General features: G+C 37.6%; 2 protein-coding genes across 6 annotated transcripts in view; both read right to left on the bottom strand.

The window, feature by feature from the left end:
- Window positions 1-96: 96 nt before the first annotated feature.
- FADD (Fas associated via death domain) lies at window positions 97-2,584 on the bottom strand. Its single transcript, XM_072422085.1, has 3 exons — window positions 2,441-2,584; window positions 1,930-2,285; window positions 97-801 (listed from the first exon to the last, which is right to left on the bottom strand). Exons 2-3 carry the CDS (start codon window positions 2,225-2,227, stop codon window positions 518-520), a joined length of 582 nt encoding a protein of 193 aa, XP_072278186.1. The 5' UTR covers window positions 2,228-2,285; window positions 2,441-2,584; the 3' UTR covers window positions 97-517.
- Window positions 2,585-13,898: 11,314 nt separating this feature from the next.
- ANO1 (anoctamin 1) overlaps window positions 13,899-23,070 on the bottom strand; it is a 116,596-nt gene continuing 107,424 nt past the window's right edge. For all 5 annotated transcript variants that reach the window (XM_072422079.1, XM_072422081.1, XM_072422080.1 and 2 more), the window contains 4 exons: window positions 21,515-21,567; window positions 19,725-19,909; window positions 19,513-19,618; window positions 13,899-18,881 (listed from right to left, as the gene is read on the bottom strand). In XM_072422079.1, coding sequence (XP_072278180.1) covers window positions 18,618-18,881; window positions 19,513-19,618; window positions 19,725-19,909; window positions 21,515-21,567 — 608 coding nt within the window. In that variant the 3' untranslated portion in view covers window positions 13,899-18,617. The remainder of the gene's footprint in view (window positions 18,882-19,512; window positions 19,619-19,724; window positions 19,910-21,514; window positions 21,568-23,070) is intronic.

Here is a 23,070-nt window from a genome sequence, read left to right as displayed (position 1 = left end):
CACAACAAATGATGTATTTAGTAGACCCAGATGACCTAAATTTACAGTAACAGAACTTATAAGAACCGATAAAGAACCACTGCCCAACAAGAAATATAATGTTATCATTTTTTTTATTACAGAATACATGTTAACAGTTCGTAATATGTTTATCTTTTTTGCACATGTACAAACCAACGTGTCTGTGCAATAGCAGTCACCATACATACTTTGTTGCACATTGGAGTTTTGGCTCCCTGAGTCCCCAAGTGAAATCGTCCATGCTTCAAGAAGTATTTGTGTGTTGTGAGGAGTCCTAACAGCAAAGTAATTGTGTTCTTTGCATGCCCCAGATTAGTTGACTACTGGTATACTCTGGTGCTGCAGTTTGACAAGTAAAGGGTTTGTATGTCTTCATTAGGGTGCCAGCTTTGCACAGTTATGCTAAATTCTGGAGCATTTCCTAATAGGCCCTTCACTTTAAATACCAAAAATATGTCATACAAGAACATCCTAAAATTTGTTTCTAGGGTAATTTCTATGACATTCCATGACTGAGATTTAGTTCATCGGATATTCTTTCTGCCACTAGCTTCATTCTACATTTTTCCAGTGCTTGAATCAGAGCAGACACTTTAGCATTCTCTTTCTTTTTTCTCCTCCACTCCCGAAGACAATGCCTAATTTGTTCCCTCAAATTATAAGGGTTTGCGTAGACAACTTGGTCAATGGTACCATCAGTAAGCCCTAGAGTACGCATCAACATCTTCCAGTCCTTCCCAACACTTTCACATATTATGTCAAATGCTTGGCCAAGAGGGTCTGTAGAACAAAGGGAAATAAGATTTATTAAATGAAGACACTAAAAAACTGATAAACTAATGTAAGTACAGTCATCTCTTGCAACAGAAATAATATGTTTGCTGAGATAATATCTGACTCTCCATTACTAAAAGGATGCAGATAGTGATTCTTTTCCTATAACACTGACTAATCAGGTGGTAAATTCTCTTATAACTATAGAATGACACAGTAAGATAAACATCAGATACCTGTGCTGCATGCAGCTCTAAAGGTGAACAAAGATTTGACTTTTGGCACACCTATTCCTGAAAAGGTAAGTAACACTATTCTTCTTTTACATGGTGACACTTTGCAAGGTGTCATTCGCTTCCCAGCAGCTGAAATGTCCTGATATATAGTTTTTAGATAATAGAACACAGCACAATAGCTATATGAACCCAAAACAAACACAGCAAAAAAGCATTACATGCTAAAAGTATAGCTAACCCCAACATTTTTACTTTATTAATTTAGAAGGGTAGACTATATTATTAATGGGAGTTCAGATCCTCCTGAGATACCTACAACATACATCCCGGGAGGCTCTGGCTGCTCCTGTGCATGCCTCGGGCATCTTTTCCTCCAAGGGGAAAGAGATACCAATCTCACGCATGCGCAGTGAAATCATCTCCCCCCCCTTCACATTGGCTATGTCATGAGATCGAGATGACGGAGCAAGAAGACCAGAACAGAAGGAAGAAGATAGAAGCGCCCTGCGCTTTCTCTGCATTGGGACGAAGAGGAATCCCAGGACGACGCGGGACTGGATCGCAAGAAAGACCAGCGACATCGAGGAATCTGCCGGATTAAAAGTAAGTGGCAATTTTTTGTTTTTTAGTTTATTCCGCTTTAAAAACATATTAGCAAATGCTGTGCCTGTTCCTTGCCGGGTTTATATTTGGAAAATGAAAACTATATCATAAAAGGATATAAACAAAAGATAATATAAAATAATCATCTGGCATATGAAGGGATCAAACTAAGGTATGATAAAAGAATGCTAGTGTGTTGGGGAAGTGTTTTCCCCAAAACATAATATACTTGGAATGTCCCTGGAAACATAAACAAAAAATCCAGTTAATTTTTTTCCCCTACTAACATGTTTACCTTCATTTGATGCTTCATCTACAAAGGTTTCCACTCTGGAAGGTGGACACTGATATCCCTTTACCTCATCTGCAAGATCATTTCTGTGTGCTTGCTGTAAAAGCTCGATCAAGAAAGTAAGGTTGTCTTTTGACATCTCTGCCAACTCCTGGAGCTTTGTGAATAGCTCTGTTGGACTTGTAATGGTTTCCATTTTCTTTCTTGGAATCTTTTCCTTACAAAGGAACTTCATATCATTCAGATTTGCTTCACTCAGTTTTCTTGATATTCCCAGCAACATAACATTAAAGGCATCCATTTCTGTCTGCTGTTAATCTCTCTATGACTGTTTTCAGACGATTATGGGTCACTTTGATCTGGAAGTTAAAATAAATTGTCAATATATCACTTTCATTTTATTAGTTTTTATTTTATACTTTGTTTTTAAAAACGTAGTGATGTTTTACTCAAGTAAAGTAGCTTTTTGGTAAACAAAGCAATAGTATACACATATTTATGTTTTTAGACGAACCTCTTAATCCTGGTTTGCTTCAAGGGTCTGGTAGTGTCCACCGAAAAGTTGTACAAACTTGTTTAAAAGCAGGAAGTTACTAAGAATTGTGAACTGAGCATGTCAGCTCCTCCCTCCCACCCAGAATTTCCTTCTTTCCCTGTCATAGCCAACACTGAAAAACTTTACCAAAGCCCTTGTGAATCAGAATCACAATTGTGAATATTTACGAATGTTCTCTAGTGACAGATTAAACCTTTAGCCCTAATGTTGCTCAGTAAATAGGCATTGACGTTGTTGCTGCGGATATTCTGGTTGGATTGTGACAGCTTGCTTTCACTTTCATTTATTTTTTTCCTGTCTGAGGACAGGATGCTCAGTTTTCGTTCTAGGTTGCTTCAGTGTTTACTGCATTTGTATTAGTGTGAAAGGACACTCAGTGTAGCATATCGGTAGTAAAGAGTCCCAAAGAAACAATACCAACAGTTATTTATATATTTTTAGAATAAAAAAAACAAGTGCTGTAAATATGATATAAGAACACAGTGCTGCAACTTGTCAGGTTTTGTCAGCACTTCTCTACATGCTTTTATATTGAAATGTAATATGCTTTGTGTTCCCCCTAGATTTTTTAGCTGGGTGGGCAAGGAGCAAGCTGTAGCAGGTGGTTCAAAAAGTGGGCAGGGCAAGATACAACAAATTTAGTGTTTTCCAGTTGTTAATGCTATAGGTATCTAGTAAACCCCTACTGTTGTGTCAGTTTTCTTTTGTCCTCCTAGACTTTGTTCCAATTTTCTAAAGACCGCCCCATTAGTATGCCCCATTTTCCATCTTTTTTGTATTATGCCCTAACTTTTTTTCTTTTTAAAAGGGGGAAAGCCTTATCTGTCTTATCTGCTGCGGTAGTAAAGACTGAATGAGGGCACAGAGGCTTTGGGCTGCTCCTTCTGCGCATGCCTTGATTTCTTTTTCACTTACTGATGACAAGTAGTGTTGGTGTTCGAGTTCGGGTTGTCCTTAGACTCGACCCGAATATGGCTGTTCAAATTCGGATAGACCCGACCCGAAAAACGGGATTCGACTGCAAAAATTTGGGGAAAAAAAAGTTTAAAAAAAAAATAAAAATTAATCTTGAATTTAATGTGTGTGTTTTTATTTAAAATCGTTGTTTTTTATTTTTTACAGGTTATCCGACAATGACATTATGAATCATAATGTCATTGTGGGATTCCCGGACCGTGGGAACTTTGCGGTTACAGCTAATTGGAAGCACGTGCCTTCAATTAACTGTAACCGCAGGCAATACCATGGCAATAGAGGTTGAATGGAGGTATGTATCTCCATTCATCACCTCTACTGCTCGGTGATTGGCCGAGAAATAGGAAACCCTGATGACAGATCAAGCATCATCAGGATTTCCCTTTCCTCAGCCAATCAGGGAGCAGAGAAGTCAGCGGAGCTCTGCTAATTACCTCCCTGATTACTCCCACAGCCCTAGAGGACCTGTGACATGTATTAAAGATACAGAACACATGTTAGAGCTGTGACATGTGTTCTGTCTCTGTAAAACATGTCAGAGCTCCTCTAGGGCTGCGGGGAGTGATCAGGGGAGCGGAGCTGTCAGCATAGTAAAGCTCCGGTGACTGCTCTGCTCCCTGATTGGCTGAGGAAAGGGAAACCCTGATGATGCTTGAGCTGTCATCAGGGTTTCCTATTTCTCAGCCAATCACAGAGCACTAGAGATGAATGGGCACAAGTCTCCCCATTCATGTATAGTGCTGAATGGCTGAGAAACGTAAAACCTCAGCCAATCACAGAGCACTAGGGGTGAATGGAGAGGCTTGTCCTCATTTAACCCCTAGTGCTCTGCGATCCCTCACTGTCAGGAGCTTCCAGGGCTGTGTTTATTGCAACCCTGGAAATCCCCCTGTCATTGGGATAACCTGTAAAAAAAAAAAAGTTAAATTACACACACACACATTAATAAAATAATTTAACATTAAAGCCTTGTCCTATTTTTACATATATTTTAACCCTTTCAGGGAATGCGTAAAAGGTTTTATGTACCCCTGTACTCATTCCCCAGGGTGGGGTGGTGGAGATCTGGGAGTCTCCTTATTAAAGGGGGCTTCCAGATTCCAAAATCCTGCTAAAAACGTTTATAAAAGCCCCCATTGTTTTCAATGGAAGCTTTCATAAAAGCTTAAAAACGCTTGAAAAAGCCTCCATTGAGTTCAATAGAAGCGTTTTCCTGCGTTTATCCAGCGTTTTAATTTTTTAAATGTTGCAAGCAACGTTTAAGATAACACTCATAAACGTGCCTGAAGGAAACGTCCTGGTGTAGATTAGCTTATTGGAATGCATGGGAACTTCAAACACGGGCTTAAGCTGCATACACATGTCCAATAATTATCGTTAGAAACGACCGTCGAACGACCGATGAACAATCGATTGGCCAAAAAAAGTGACCAAGGACGCCGACGAACGAGGATTGTCGTTGAAAATAAACGACCGCCACGGTGGATCTGATTGGCCAACGATCTTTCACTATCGTGTGTACAGTCGTTCAGTGATCGTGCATGTTTCTGCGGTACACTTTCTCCTTTACATGTCCCTCCCTGCATCGTTCAAACGATTGTATCTAGTGGGGGACCATGTTGGTGGATTATATTTGAACGATCATATTGTTACAGCATGTACAGAATTGTGCACAATATGATTGTTCAAGTATAATCCTGCATAATCGTTGATCGGTCGTAATCGTTTGTTTTCTAACAATAATTATTGGAAGTGTGTACCTAGCTTTAGCCTAATATTGATATGACAGTATGTAATAGTGTTATGTATCTTTTTATGTATCCTTTTACAATGTATCTTTTTACATCTGTTTGGAGGCTGTAGAAGCTCTACACAGTGCTGAAATTTTTTTTCCCTCCCATTGACTTTAATGGTGTTCCACCACCTGAATAATTTTGCTCTATTCGAGCGAATAGCTGACGAATCGAATAGTGAGCTACTCGACCAACACTAATGACAAGTCCCTGAGTCCACAAACTGAGCCCAGCATGTCCTGCACTGGCTCGGCTTCCCTCTTGTTTCTAGCCTTAACTGTTCCATGCAGCTCAGCCATCTTCTTCCAGGTTCTTCCTAAAGTTACCAGCTCTTGCACTACACAGGCGTGGGATCTGGTGACGTGAATTCCTGAAAATGTATTACATTTTTTTCTTCGAGTTTTTTTTTGTTTTTTTTTTAACATGTCATTTCTTATTACCTAGGCTTTATCCCCCCTAGCGGTAATCCCGAGTCAGACTCGGGGTGGAATCCACTTGCAAAAGACAGTAACCCCGAGTCACACTCAAGGTAAGTTTAAAAGCCCCACTTACCTGCGCCTCGCGCTCCAGTGGCGATCTAACGATCCCCCTGTGATGCTAGGGCATCTGTCTGTTGAGGGGCGTGGCTGGGTGGGAAATTTAAAAGCAGATTACCGAGTAATCTGCTTTAAATGCCGCCCAGGTCCTGACCATGCCGCTTCGCCTATTATCAGTTAGGGCTTCTGCATGTTGAATCACATTTAACTGTTGATGCGATCAGCCTTAGTAAATTCTGGGGACGATGCCAGCGGCGATTTCCCACTGGCCTCACCCCCCGGAATTTACTATTGCTGATCGCATCACCTGGAAGATGTGATGCTCGCAGCCATTGGTAGATCTAGGGGGTGAGCAAGACGGGATATCTCCATTGCATCAGTAAAATATTTTTTTAAGTAAAAAATACACATAAAAACACAAAATAAAAGTAAAAATACATATTTTAGTGCACCAAGCATCATTGCCCAGTCCCCTGATTTACATCTTGCCCACTATTAGCCCTGACCTTGATATGACCTTTTGATGACTTATAAATCACTTCCTGAATGTATCATTTGATCACTTTGTCTTTGACTTTGATTGTTCCTGATTCATTACTGGACACTTGACCACAGGGCATCCAAAATGTATCTCGCCGGCGCAATTGCTGTTTCACCAGCAAGCACAGCTAGGCAAAATAGCTAGCCATTTTCTAACCTGTCCTCAGCATTATATACAATTGCATTTGTCCTAAAGAGTTACACTTTTTGTAAGTCTGCAGTATTTTGCACCGAGGTCATTAACACAGCCTCCATAATGACAAACAAAAATTTGTGCACTGTCCCTTTAAATTTGTACTGACACCTAAATATCCAGTACTGCTTGGCAAACAGTTCAGTGAGCTTACTGGTCAGCTGGGATCCACAGAAGGAGTTTTTGCCAACATCTGAAACACTTCATGTAAGGATTAGCACCCAATGGCATTGAGGCCACTCCAGGTGACAGTGTTTCTTTAGGGCTACTTCCCTTTTTTTGGGGGGGGGGGAGCACACAAACAAAAATCGATCTTCCCCCATAAAACAATACATTAACTATTGGAATTAATTTTGTTTTTTAAGAAAAATATTTCTCAACATATCTAATTGCTGCTTATACACTTGCAGATTGACAGTGACTGGGCACAGATCTGGTTGTCTGTCACTGATATTATTCTTATTAGCGTCAATGTTTAAGTCACTGCTGTGGATGAATTGCAGTTTTGGCATTTGCATGTGTGAGAACTGCAAAAGAAAAACAAAGTACGGTAGCTTTTAAATTGTTGCTGCACATCAGCTGGAAACCAATTTTCTTTGGAAATCTGTTGAAATTAATGAGTTTCCAAATGTTGTCCTGATCTTGTTTTGACTGTTGTGTGTCTCCCTCTTGTGGTGAATAATATGTAGTTCACATTTTATATGGCTTGGTTGATGATGTAAGTGGCCGTTCTGATATTCTGTGTGAGATAATATTCTCAATTTACAAAGCTATAAATCATGTACTATTTGTTTTAAGATTTATTTTTCCACAATGTGTGTTTAGCTCTTATTTGCTCTGCTTCAGATGTATATACCACAGTATAGTGAGGTGACAAGAAAGTCACAAGACATTGCACATTATCCATTCAGTTAAGATTTTGTTTTAATTATTCTTTTTATTGCTCCTAAGTACTGTATTCTTCTGGCATATTCTCTCATTACTCTGCAGTATGGAGAGTCTGTTGGCATGACATCAGGCGCTCCAGTAGCTAAAGAGCCAGCATGTGATTTGATAAATTTTGTCAGCAACAAGAAAAACATTGTTTTATGACATTTTCTTTGACTTACTGTATATTCTCTATATGCTACCCAGCAAACTTCTTGTCCCCAGTGGGTGTTCAGCTACTGCATGACAACCAGCTGCTTTTTTCTGTGTCATCATCTTCCTTGTGGTGCATCCTATTTTAATTTATACTTTAATGTTGCTGTATTGGAGCAGATCTGAAGTCTGTGACCCAGGAGTGGCTCATAGACACAGACATCTTCTTCTTTATCACTGCTTCATGTTATAATAGAACATAAATAAGAATGTTAGATAAATAACCTTCTTTCACACTTTTTCTCCCCCCCCCCTTCAATTTTTTTTATCTGTTATTAGTCAGTGTCTACAAACATCCAATGCCCCTGACAAGCAGGAATGCCCCTAACATAAATTTAGGTATTGCTCTGCCAGGCTGTGTGGTATTTTGCCAACCAGTGCTATGTTTACATGATCAGCTTTTTACATGTCTCTCCTAGCTCTGAGATTAATTGCTTTCCTCTGCTGTTGTGAAGATGTGCCAGCAATCAATAGGATAGGGTGAGAACCCCATTTGTCTCCAAACAACGGGCCTGATTTATTAAAGCTCTCCAAGAGTGGAAAAGGTCATTTCATCAATGAATCTGGGTGATCCAGCAAACCTGGAATGTATTTTGTAAAAGTAATTTATACATTGTTAGTGAATGTTTTCAATCCTAGACCAGATCATTCCAGGTTTGCTGAATCACCCTGGTTCACTGATTAAAGTGCATCTTCCCCAGTCTTGGGGAACTTTATTAAATCAGGCTCAATGTGTAGAAAACATGAAACTGCTTTTTAGCATACTAAAATTTAGTTTTAGGACAGGCAAAAAAAAATACATAAGCTTTTAACCTTCAGGGCAGTTCATTTCTGTCCAGATTTATATGTCTAACAGCAGTACATTGTTTTTCATGAAAATATATTTTACAGTATAATAGTATAATATAATAGTATGAGTATAATAAAGTTTGAAACACAAAATCATGTTAAAATAATAAATAAATTGAAACATTTTTTAAAAATTAAAAAAAAAAATATACTCATAATATTATATTTAACTGTAAAATACAATTTCATGAAAGACCATGTACTGCTTTTAGATATATAAATCCACTGCATTGCATTCAGTACAGTTATTTTGATTTGAATGCAATACAAATAAATTTGAAATTCCCGCCACACCCCCGGCGCAATGACCGCACATAACAATGTCACCCGGAAACCCCGGTGACTCATCAGATGCGGAGGAAGCCACTTGAAGGATGCGAGAAGACCGGGATCGCAAAGAAGGACGCCGGCGGACCAGGTAAGGCTCTATTTACTATTGTTTTACTATATTTACTATTTGCGGTTCTGCTTGGAATGTGAGAAATCTTCACGTTAACTCAACTGACAACTCCAAGACTGACAACATCCTGTGTCCCCTACAAAAGTGGTGCCCAACCTTTTGAAGCTTGTGGACCACTAAATGCACGGACTCCAGACCGCGTATGTGCAGGGAGCCGTGTGTCACTTAAAGGGGAAGAAACCTCCCCCATAGTGACGTCATTGTGCTAGAACCCACCTGTGATGGGAGACTGGGTGGGTTGTGTCCAAAGACACAACCCGCCTCGAGCCTGCAATGTGTATTGGAGACATGGCCCATGGCTCTGGCCAGTTCACCCCCCAAGCAAGGTCCTTCTCCTGAATTTGCTGGGAGGTGAACCGACCAGAGCCACGGCCCACCTGTCGGATGGCCGGGCCACGGACCAGGGGTTGGGGACCCCTGTCTCCCTGTAGGTCCTGCTCACCTCCAGATCACTAATGTCATCAATAATTTCAGGTTTAATGCTGCATTCAGCCAAGTGGACAACAGAAAAGTTAAAGTTGTATCCCAGGATAAACAAAAACTTAAAAATTCTGCATTGCAAAGGTAAATGCTCATTTAGGTCTAGGAGGATCATAGGAAATACATTATAAGCCTTACCTATCAATTCACAAAGGGCTAGCACACTCCTTTCATCCAACCAGCTATTTATTTTTTTGCTGTACCAGATTGGTTTTTTGAAGTGATCACACCTGGAGATAAAGTTATTTATTTTACAATATTACTCTTAAGGTGCAGTATTCATTGGTTACACAAATTGGTCACATTATTAGCCACATATAGTTAAACAGTTACATTATATTGCATTGTTTTCTAGTAAAAAGCAACCATTTAGTGGAAGGTTTTATTACTCCAACATGTAGATTTACATTATATGTAGCAGACCTCACTCAGTAGTAGGGTATCACAGTCCACCATTTCTCATTTTTGAATATATTAGCAGCCTAAGGGTCAGTAGCACTTGCTGCATATGTGCAGGACAATCTTGTGGTTTTTACTGTCCTTGGGCTACAGAATGCTAAAACTTTTGCATAATTCAGGCATCCAGCTTTTTGGAGCAGCTGCTAGTCCTCCTGCTCATGACATTTCTTCCAAATCCACCCTATTGAATAATACATGCATTCAACATCCATTGCCTGAACTGTATGTATCCCTTCAAGCCAACAGATGGTGCTATGCCAATATCAAGTATATAAGTAGCAGCACTAGTACCTTACAGCAGAAATAGTTAAAATGTTGGAGATATTTTGACTCCTTTTCTTACTTTCCCAGGAACTGGTGGCTCCTCTGTTAACAAGTAATTATTGTGGTTGTCATTTTGCTAGAGGCCATACTCAGGATCCAGGACCTGAGTAGACGACAGCAGGTATACATCAGTTTTGATGGCATTCATCCTTTATTTAATAACCCCCTTTAGGTTCTAGGCTATGTGTACACTTTCACACAGATCACCCCCCACAACTTGCTGTTAACTTTCGCCTTATGACATGCTTCAAAGTTTAATCTAATTCTTCTGAGTGATCACTGCCTTCTTGTTGCTTGCATCAGACTGATATTACTCACCCAGAACTTCTCAGCCAGCCTAAAGCCTATTTACTTTCCCACACTCAGGACCAGCTTGATATTTTAATCATACACTGTTGCTGTATATTATGAGTTGTTAGGAATGCATTCATGCAGACATGAAAAAATACTAAGAAGTCCACTTTAAGGTTACATTTTTTTCAGCTAATGGTGCATAGAGGAACAAAAACTGAATATCTCTCACAAATGTAAACTGGCCTAACACAATTCCTTTGTAAAAGCATTCTTTTAAAACAGCTATGTTGTTTCCAAAGCAACTTCAACAAAAGGGAAACATTTACATTTGTTAACACCAGGCAACAGAAAAATCTGCTTGGTTCACAATAAGACCATACATGGCAGTGACACATGCAAAAATTATACTTCAGAAATCCCATCAAGATTATTCAGTGCACTAATCACCCACAGATTCACTTGCCTTAGAAATGTACTCACCAACAAAAGCAAAGTCAAAAACTGACTTGCATCATGTATCACTACAGAAAAGCAACAAGGACATTCTGTGCACCATCAAATACCATTAATTATTCTAATAACAACATCAGGCACCCAGTTTCTATACCATCCTCTAATGCAGATTTACAGACCTCATTCCTATCAAAAAAACTGCCCCAGCCTTTTTAAAGCTTGCTCCAGTCAACACCCCAATAAACATTTATGTAGTTGCTGGAATACAGCTACAGTAGTACCTGTATTATAGAGCGCAACTTGAGTGACAGCTTGAGTTCTGCCTCAAGCTGCCAATATCACATTAAAAATGGTGATGCACAGCAGTCTCTGAGCTTTTGGATGTCCACACAAGGAGAAGTTTTACTGGTAAATAATATGCATTAAATACATATTGTGATAAGCTTTTTGTTGAAATGAATCGTGGCATGGGTGTCAGGGTCTCTTTTACCTTTTTGATTCTGGAGGCTACATCTTTTGTAAAAGAAGAAACCCCGTAGAATAAAATTGTTGGTGGTTGCAATTTTTTTTAGTTGCAAATTTTGTCACTGTTATTAAACCCTTATAGACCATATTAGCATATTAAACAAAGCACAGAAGTGTGATGGTCCCTAAGTGATGGCAACCATCATTCAGCCTGGGAAACAGCGGACATCTTGGTAAAGAACCCCACAAAACATTATACAACTCAATAAATTGATATCCAGAACACATCTTAGCGATGTCAGTAAAAAAAACCTTACACACGACCTACATATTCTGCATTTAGATATACAGTAATGTTTTTACAGTAGTCTATGAGCTACAACTATGGTTCTATGCTCTCTCTGATGCTTTTAACAATCATACCAATAGACCTATCTAAATTCACAGTATTTTTAATTTCTTTCTGAAAATCTGGTGTTGAATGTTATGATGGTGGTTACCTAAACCCACATAATGTCAAAATGGAGCATGCCTAACCTTTTGTTTTGTTGTCACCTGAAAACCTAATTCTGTAATTTTATAAAGTATACCTTTATATACCAAAACTTTTATGTCTTTTGTTCCTTACATGCGTATTGTTACATATCATATGTAAAGAATACTGTATATACCAATATCAAAAAAGCATCTCTTGCATCTATGCGATGCAAAATTGGACAGTGGTTTCTGAGATACTTTCGCCAACAATAATTTCACAAAATTGTGTAGATCATCCATCATCCCTAAAAATGTAACCACTAAACCTCTACCATAATGTATATTCAGGGTGTCTAGCTTCAGCAAAAGGATGCACTGTGCTAATGAACCTATGTACTTCAAAGATGTTTCGACCAAATCTTGATTCTTTGCAATTCTCAGCTACCGTAGTTAAAAAAATAATAAAGAATAAAAAATATTCAAGTTCAAATTTATTTTTATTTTATTACACAGTATTTATATAGCGCCAACATGTTACGTAGTGTTTTACAAAGTCCATAGTCATGTCATTAGCTGTTCTTCAAAGAGTCTCACAGTCTAATGTGCCTTCTATAGCCATATGTCTGTAATACAGTCTAAGGTTAATTTTGGGGGGAAGCCAATTAACCTAACTGCATGTTTTTGAAATGTTGGAGGAAACTCACGTAAACATGGGGAGAACCTACAAACTTCATGCAGATAGTGTCCTGGCTGAAATTCGAACCTGGTACCTCTGAGCCACCGTGCTGCGCATGCTTATAAAAATAGTATGTATAATAACAATGTCATTAATCAACCAAAATTCATCTAGATTTTTGGAGATCCATGTAGCTGCCTCATGTTTTTGGTTTCTCCTGTCTGCTAGAGAGTTCAGTCGCCCTCTTATTTACTTTAAAACATTGTGTAGCTGTAAAACAGTACTTTAACATACTTTATTCTGTGCTTAATCCTGCGGATTATATACCACTGTATTCGAGTGAGTGGTAATCATAGTTAGGTATCGGTTTTAAACCGGAGCAATGAGACCGTATTTTATTTATATAGCACAAAGGCCACCCCTTAGCAGTAGGTTGCAGAAGCTTGGTTTCAAAATTGTTTCCTGTTGATGAAAAAAAACACCTGAGATGATTCACAAAATATGGCCTGGAATCTATGAGATGTGGGGCAGAGGTGGGAATTATGCTTCACCTGTTCTAATCCTGCAGCCACTCCGGAAAATGGTAAGTGAAATCTCGCAGAAATTTATAGATTTTAGGATCCCAGATGATCCAGCTTTTTTTCCTTTTGCATCATAATTTTTGCTCTCTATAGGCATATAAACGCTCCATCCTTAAACATCTAGTTTATGATAGCCAGATCATCTATTTCCCTAAATTGTAAGCAACAGAAACCCCCAAATATACAGCTGAAATTTGAGGTACCCCATGCTAAATTTAATACTTGGTATGAGTGGCAACAGTTCCTGAAGTCACCCGATTATGACCGATACCTGGTTACCAGGAATGTCTTAGGGCTTGTTCAGACCTGCATTACTGGCACAGGTTTTACTGTTGGAAAAATTACCCTCGGCGATTGTTCAGGTAACTGCCATAAAATGACTGACTTTTCCAATATTCAGTGACAATGATCACCTTATCCAGTGAGGACAAAGAGTAAAACATTCTAAAACAGATTCTAAACATTCCCTAACAATGACTTTAAATACACTTCTAATTGTATTTATTGCTTCTCCTTTTATTTTTAGCCTTGATTTTAGTTCAGAAAAACAAAAACATCTCCCTCCAATTAATCTATCGTCACAAAGAAGAATCAGTTGGAGAAAAGGTGGAATATGATCTTATTTCTGCTAAGGTGAGGGTTATACCAGTCATTTTCTGCAACAAGCAATTCTGAAAACCTATAAAACAAAGTTGCAAAATGTCATAACATGTACAAAAAGTTTATATTTTTCAAGACAGCTATCCTTGTTTAATAAGGAGTACATCAAAATGTTCTTACAAACATACAGTGCATTTATTTACTGAAATGATCATGTTTAGATAATTACAGGGTGTAATTATATATCACAAAAGTGACTGATCTGCAGAGTGTTGGATTAACACTGGAAACAGAATTCAGATCCAGCACCACGTGGAACATACAGTAGGTATAAAGAGCACAGTTTCTGCAGAGATGCCAGCACAAAGAGGTGTTTTCATAGACCAAACACAAACACTAAACACCACCCATCTCCTGATGTTTAGCCTTCACTGTGAGTCATTATTTCAGATTTTTAATTCATTCCACAGGAGGATGGTTTAGGGTGTAGTACTATTCCTAACACAGGAAATACCTTTTAACACTGCTTTATGTCACCAGTGGATCACAGATACTGTATACACAACTGTACGGAACGCATGGAAAACATTGCATCTTTCAGTACCCAAAAATAACTACTAATAATTCAAGAAGAGTGTCACAACGGAGACATCTCGGCAATAACACTAATATGAATACTTGCAGGCTAAGGTCAGCTTCTTGTTAATTCATTACTCTAACTCATTACATAAAGACTTAATGACGGCACTCAGCCGCACATAGAAGTAAGTCAATGTGAAGTTGGCACCAAGGCACAGGGCAGCTTGCCAAGATTCACATGAGTCACTTGGGCACAGTATACCGGAGAGAAGTGAATCAGTGTTAGTGACATTAATGCGATTTTTTTTTCTTATTAAAGCATTCAGCATTGCCGCCTAGGCCAATCATTTACAGATTCCTAAAAGTTTTTAGTTGCTCTCAAAGCTTTGATATAAAAAGAATAAGAAGGGTGTCTATAAACTATACAGTAATGGTGAAGTTGGAAAGGTGGCAAATGCCCTTGGGAAAACTCTCAATAAATCTATTTTATAGAAATTTAGGAAATGAAACAGTTAAGGCCATAATACATATTCAGATTTTTAGGATTCTTCTTAAAAATTAGTTTTGCACTTTCTGGTATGCAAGTGTGCTTAGGCACTACTGGCCTACACATTGTCATAGCTGTATATTTGGAACGCACTGCTGTCTCTGACCCCCAGTGTTAGCAGATCTAGAGTGGGGATATACATATACAGAATGAAACACAAAACTAAACTAAAAAATACACTGCCTGGACACATTAAAAAGGCCACAAAAGCCTGTGAGGGCAGTGTTATCATCTGGGGTCTGTTCAGCAGGTCAGGTCCAGGTTCACCATTGTTATGTGCTGACTACCTAAATATATTAAATGACCAGGTTTTTCCATCAGTGGATTTATTTTCTTCCCGGATGGCACGGGCATATTCCAGGAAGACAATAACAGGATAAATAAAGGATAAACAGGATCAGTGTCCAGACCCTAACCCCAATGAAAAATCTTTGGAATGTGACATTATTAAAATATATAATATGTTGGGGTGTTAAATTAATGCAAATATGGACATAATCAAATGTTGCAACATTTCATAAACTTATGAAAGCAATATGGTAAATGTCATAAAAAAGCAAAGAAAAAGCTGCTGATACAAAAGCAGGTAGATTTAAGTCTGTTCGGTTAAACAAACTTCTCTCATTTGCTTTCTTGATATATATATATATATATATACACACATATACACACACACACACACACACACACATTTACACAAATATACATACACACATTGTTAATTCTGCAGGAGCTCTTGTGAACAGATAACTTCTTGCACAGGACAAGGTGTATGGAGTGAAGTCTGATTTACAAAGGGGTCCATAAAGCATGAGGAAATTTGTGTGTATTGCAGATATGTACTATTTGGGATTTTGCCTTACCATGTACTTTAGGTAAATTGTAGCTGAACGCTTGCACGTACCTATCCAATTATGTGTTATGTCAGGATGACCCTTAACAGAGCGTCACCAAATAAAACCTCAGTAAGAGGGAAGACCTTTGTGTAAAATGTACTTTCTTTTTGCTTCATGTATCCAATTCTAGAAAAAAAAGCTGGTTTCTCTTAAATGCTTTCATAGACTTAATAGCAAATCTGGTTCATATCATTGTGGATTTGTTACATTTAGAACATTAATGTGGTCTACCCATTCTGCCAAGAATTTGTTTGCAAAGCCAGACCCTGTACTGTAAACTGTTGTACAACGCAGAACACCCTGCAGCTTATCTTCTTTCTAATCATTTCAGCTTTCCTCTAGGTACAATGATAAGAGCATATCGTAGTCTAGACTTGCTTATAGTTGTTTCATTTCAGATTAACATTGTTTGGTAACTCTGGGAGCCATATAGTACCTTACCTTTAGCATGCAGCACTGCAAGCCAGGTTAGTGATGAAAAATAATTAACTGTCTATATATATAAAAATTATGCACAGCAACATAGGTAGCACAAAGCCTGACCAGACATGAAGTGTTTTGTATTACATTGACAGTACTCTTCGTTCTTAGTATATTGCAACCATGTAACGATTATTGTTAAAAATAAAAACTGCTAGGATTGCATCTTGAAATTTATTATGAATATTTTTACAACATAATCTTTAATAGATTTATAGAGATTTACATCTTTTCTTAAAAAAGAAACAAAAAAAGTAGGGAACTTGAATAATCACTTAATGTGTCATTCAGTTTGTCATTTAGTACTTGTAAGAAGTCAATTACACTCATGTTTTTTCCATGATCAACTCTATTACGGCAGTTAAGGACATACATAGGTTGCACTTACATAGATATTCAGGAATGTCATTGTTTAAACGTCAATGGCTGGTGTGAGCGTCAGCAGTTTATTCATTTCTGGAATATGAAAGCTAGCTTATCCTGCTAACCATGGCTTCTAATAGACAGGATTATTCTTCTGATATTTCTATCATTTTTACTTTGTGTGCATTGTAGGGTGTATCTAGATAGCATTGGTTTATGTTTGAGACATTTGAATGTCATAGGCCATCTGACATAAATTATCCATATCAACCAGAAAACAGTTCTAGGATATTGTCAAAGTGAAATGTAAAGAAGATGCTGTAGGGGGGAGTTCACCAATTATTTTGGTCTCTGTATGCACAGAGAATAGGTAAAAGCTTTACAAGAAAGTGCAATTTGTGCCTGGAAATAGCTGTATATTAAGTGTATGCCCAGTCAAGACTTGTTTACAAACTTCTATAGTTTACACAGGAGATTGAACTAAAGGTCCAGAGCAGTACTTTAAACCAGCATCTAAGGCATGAGGACACAAGTTATTGACACAATAAACATGTCTGACTTTACCAATATCCATTATGTGACTTTTCCCCTATTTTTTTTATTTTTGTTTTTAGTTATGGTAGACTTTCCCCCACACAAGGTAATACCCAAACACTCTGGCAAGACATGAAACACTGTAAAGTGATGAACATATTTTGAAATGTAGTCTGTTTTCTGTCTCTAACATTGTTTGATGTGCACCCAAAAGTCCCACGCAAAGCTTTAGGAGACCTGATGTGTGCAAAAAGATAAAAACTGTGTGCTTGTATCAGACTCTGTACAGCCAGTTATACAGTTAACATGCCCACACCAGAAAATTGTATGACATTCCTGTAAGGCAACATCTTGAACTGCCCATCTACGTTTTTGGTAAGACACAATTAAGTTGCAGAAGTAGATCATTGAGCTCCTGCTAATTTCATAATTACAGCAACTGACCCACAAAACAGTCACGTCACTTGAGTCAGGACATGAAACATTTGGGATAAGTTAAAATCACTATAAATTACAAAAAAATCAACATAAAACAGAACAGCAGTTTGAACATTTAAGTTTTCATTATTTCTGAATTTCAACCCAGGAAATTGAGCACAATGGTTGACCCACAATCCTCAGCATGTCAAGACAGAATCTGGACATTTGTTCCTCGGGACTCTATCCAAAAGTAGAACTTGATCGGCTTCACTATAAACTCTGAATCAATAAATAGGTATAAAAGATTTGTATAAAGAAAAGGGATTCTTTACATTGCATAGTAGTGTCTAAAAAAATATTTCATCTGCAAGTTTAACCTTTTAGTGCTGGAGAAAAATCTGCAACTGCGCTGAATTTAGAAAATGTCCATGTTCATAAAAGAAAATAAAGCAAATTAGCTTAGATGCTGAAAAAATATTGAAAAAGACCCTGCAGATAACAGACTGGCTATTGGCTAAGGAAGATGCTTGGTGTATTAAACATAGGAAGCTCCTTGTGAATTTGTGCTTTAGGAATGTCAGCATATAGCTGTCCATCATTGCCAAAGGATCCATGAAATCATGCCTTGTCCTCAAATCCATAGCTAAAAAAGTGGCCTTGCTGCATCTTGATGTTATTGCTTTAAGTGTTCTGCAGAATTTCCTAAAATGGTCCAGGGCTAAGTTTCATGAAACTGTCCAACAGAAGGCACAAGATATCAAAAAAAGATGAATTATGTGCTATTGCTACTACAGAACATGCAGATGTCACTGGTGTTATTCAAGCCACCAAACAGGAGTATCCCCTCTCGCTGTGTATCTGAAAACATGGTCCTCTGTCCACAGAACATGGAAGCCAGCACAGGCTACAAAGATAAGAGCTCTCCAGAGGCTCTAAAGTCACATCTCAATATGACATTTCTGTCAGTGGAATGACTGCCCAAATAGTGTGTTCTTTATTGGCTTTTTTTTTTTTTTTTTTTTTACACATCCACACGTTGAGAATAAGCGGACGTCGTGCTTCCTCGATTACTGCGGGAAAGCTTGGGGCTTTGATTGTTGCAGTTCTCTTCTTTCCTCTTGTCATACTGTTCTCTCCATGTTTCCAGCATTTGTAATTTACCCTGCTCTTCTTTTAAAAACACCTCAACCATTAGGACTTTTTCCCTGTGAATCTGTTCACTGATGTCTTTAGGAATGTCTGGGATAATCCAGTCTACAAAGTCGCTCATGAACATGACTAGGTTCTGAAAAAGAAAAGTGGGTGCAGATGAAACAAGAGAAAGAATTTGGATTCATAAAAAAATGTGCAATGCCTAGCAAGTGTTTAGCTCAATAAAACAAATACATCTTTAAATATATTGTTTATGAATGTACAAGCATTCCTACTTTCATTTCTGACCAGTGTTTAATGCCTTCAAATTACCTGTAGACATCACAGTTTCTACAAAGATCAGATTTAAATATGAAGATTACAGGATAAACAAAAAAAGCATCCATGTAAAGTAATACCTTATGTCATTACATTACATCTGTACATTTATTATAGAATCATTTTTAGATTTCATAGCCGTCAGTCATTGGACTTATACACGGCTAACCTTGTGAATAGTGTAATATACAGTTAAACCCAGTGAAAGGAAGGCCAGAAGGAATCGCTGCTCAATGAGCTATAATATATGGATCATTTACTATAATGATTATAGTATACTATAATATTAACTATAATTAACATTTTAGTTCTCCTTGCTGAAAATAACATTTTATCTCACAAAATAAAGTTTATATTAAGGTTTGAAACAAATTACAACACAAGAACAAAAGATATTTAGAAGGCATATTCATTCAGCATGAAACATTTCTTACTAGCAAATGTACCTGAAAAACAATGACAAATGCTAATCTTGCAGCCAGAACAGCCCAGAATTCCTTTGTAATATCATATTTGTTATCTGACCAAGGAGGCTCTCTGTAGTCTTTGTATCTGGAGGGGAGGTGAAAAAAAAAGATGTTATTTACCAAGGTTTTGTTTACTAACCTAGCAACATGTCCAAGAAGGGAACATAAATGCAAAAACTCATAGTCTTTACCTGCATATCTCCACTGAGTATTCAAGCTCCTGCTCAATGTTGGGTCCCGTGCCAGGTTTAAAGTCACTGACATTAAAGTAGGCGAGAGTGTTGTTCAGAAAGCCATGCATGGTGCCATCTGGACTGTACATATACAGGTACACAAGCCGTGGAATGAAGTCAGACGTGAATGATATCACAAAGGCCTGAGCAGTAACGACAGATATGAGATGTTAAAATCAACTGATGGTTAGATGTACAAACATAGCTAAATAGCATTTTATATGAAAGATCCTCAAATAATTAAACAAAAAAAAAAAACTGGCATGACCGATTGCTAGAAATGGCTCCTGGAGCTCTCGGAAACATAAGGATCACAGCTCAGACCTTCAAACTTTAGGATCCAAGTGCTGTTTGAACATATTACTCTTTTGCCAAAGTGCTATAAAACAGCATGGATGGTACTGGTTACACCAAAATGGATTTAAGAAAACACAAAGATTGCACAAATTTAAAGACCAGTCCTAGGGCTCCTGAATCTGTTGCTTTTCACTGAACACTGTAATGATGCCACGCTGCAGATGAAACCTGAACCTCACAAGAAAAACTCCCAATAAATACTTTATAGACTATACTGTCTGACCAACCACTGGATATGTACGTACTTTCTAAATTCTGACTTTGGATGGCTCATTTGTCTACCAGATGTCCACGCCACCTACCCCGACCTTTGCCTGTTTGCTATTGTTCTGAACCTCCACCTGAAGACTTGCATTACTAAAACCAATTCCCTCTGTTGGCCATTGCTTTTAACACAGAGAATCTACAGAACTTTGGCAATGCTGACTGCTCTGGTTCTACTTGCCACAAACTCTACAATCTGGTTTTAGCCAGTAAAACCCCAAATGAATGATAAAATAAAAAGTATTACATGTATCCTTATTTTTTATAAAAAAATAACCACATCAGCACTACATAAATGTAAGGTGCACTCTCAAACTGTCACAGTGTATCAGCAAGACTGCATACAGGACAGAAAGTAGTATATCAGGATGCAGAATGTAACAGCACAGATGGTGTGTTGGCATTGGAAGTGTATCTGTTATATGGGAACACATGAAAGCGATATTGGGATATTTACGAGCGTCTAGAGTAAAAGGAGACCTTTGCAGGATAAATGCACATGGACATTTGTGACCTCCCATTTCTGATTTCTTCTGTGACCATTTGGTGCTATAAAAGTGAAGATTTTAGTCAATATATAAAAAATATAGGTAGCTGTAATCTCAAGTATATACACTCTTACTTTCTTCCACTGGCCACATTATGTGTATAAAATGTGACTCCCAAATTCTTTCTCTTTTTGAAATATATATATTTAAAATTTGATCAAGACTTTGGTTGGCATTTCCAATTTGAAAGTGCATTAAGCAGCTGAGAACCTGATACACATGCCAAAACAATCATTGTTACTGTCTTCCATTTCAACCATAACTTATCATTTTCTGGCCTCCAGTCAGTTGTAGTCCATACATGGCCTTTTTTACTCCAGGAATATTCACATGCAAAAAATATTTATCACAGAGAAAAGGGAAATGCAAAACAGAAAGTTTTGTATCTGGAAAAACAGCAGTGAAATATTGTCAAAATTGATATTTGCTATTGTGCCAGTGAATGACTAGGTTTGACTTCCAGATTATGTGCTAAAATATTTGCATACACATGTGCAAGGTAAATTCATTATACAATAAACTAAATGAAAATATATGATCATTGTGACTTTTTTTCTGTCTGGAAGTAATTAAACTTACATTGATGATAACTGCAAGCTTCCCCACACCTCGTAGGATATTATACCAAATACCTGTAAGGCGACAAAAGATTGTAATCTTATATAGAAGCATAAGGCAGTATCCTGATAGCAAGCAAATGATATAAGTATTTTTGTTACAGGTACAGCTAGAACATGTTGCACATTTTTTCACATACCCCAATATATTCCAATATCACCTTTACCAGACTGTTGAAATCCTTATCACCGGTCATTTAAGGTACCAATATGACTAAGAGGTCAATAATTTGGCTTTACTTTACATATGGATATGTAGGAATGGAAAATCTAAGAGAAAATCCTAAAGCATTTAGCATATTATATAAAATTAGACATCACACATGCATATAGTAACTACAAGTAGTGAAATTGTTGCCCTTTTTGTGCAATTTAACATTAGATGTTGAACACAGTTTATTTCTCCACTTTGTGTTCTGGTTCAATAATGCAGAGAATCCAGTACCATAATCCCAAGGTGTAAAGATAACCCTGGTAAAAACACTTCTTTTATAGTGCATATCTTTTTACATTCAGCTATGCAGCAAAGTATCTTATAAGTCTTAACAGTCCTAACACAATGAAACCCACACATTTGATTACTATGAAGTTGGACTTAACTGGACTCCAGTATTTATGTGGGAGAATACACTATGAAACATTTCTAACCAAGCTTTACATTAGCTTTTAAAACAAAATGATTGAAAAATCATGCTAGTAAATAATGTCATTTAACAGTATTTCATTATCAGGCTCTACACAACTGGGGTTAATCGAAGATTGGTTGTAACCATTGTGATGAAAACAGGGCACGTCCCAGAGAAACAATGTTTAACTTGCAGAATGAGATCCTTCATGATAGTGTTACAATTTATTAATAGCCAAGGGGTGCAAGTTATGTAAAGTGCCTTATGCAGTTTACTCCATGTCACCGACACAGCCAAAGCTACAAGTGACAGAGAACATTATCCCATAAACCTCCCTTTACAATCTCCAGCTGGTCTCTCCTACAAACACTGAATATGCTTGACACCAACCTCATTTTTTAAAAAGCATCAAGATAGCACATGCTGCAATATAGTTAAACACTATGGATCACTTTTTGCATATTTATCAATTACTCCAATGCCGGTAAAAGTTTGAAGAGATTTTCAGCAGTAAAACTAAGCAAAAAAATTAAGGAGCGATATCACACAGCCATATCAAAAGCAGATCTACTCATTTTACATTCTATAATATTCTTATACAGTTCACCATTATCAGAACTGCAGCACTGCAGTCCTGAGATACTCTTCATACTACATTTTCCTACATTCAATTTTTCCTTACATAATATTATGCATCTTTGTAGCTCCAACCTATTTTTCCTCCTAGAGAAGAAATCATTTTACCCTATTAAAGTTACTTGCTAGGGTAGGCTACTTTTAGGAGAAGCTAATTGATTTGGGTCAGTTTTACTTTATTTTAGTTCACAGCAGCCGTGTTACTGTGGATGAAGTCTCCTCATTTCCATCTGCTTGACCCAATTCCCTCTGATCT

This window comes from Pyxicephalus adspersus, chromosome 9 (assembly GCF_032062135.1).
Source record: "Pyxicephalus adspersus chromosome 9, UCB_Pads_2.0, whole genome shotgun sequence".
NCBI classification, from domain to species: Eukaryota; Metazoa; Chordata; class Amphibia; order Anura; family Pyxicephalidae; genus Pyxicephalus; species Pyxicephalus adspersus.
This window is presented reverse-complemented; position numbering and strand designations above follow the sequence as displayed.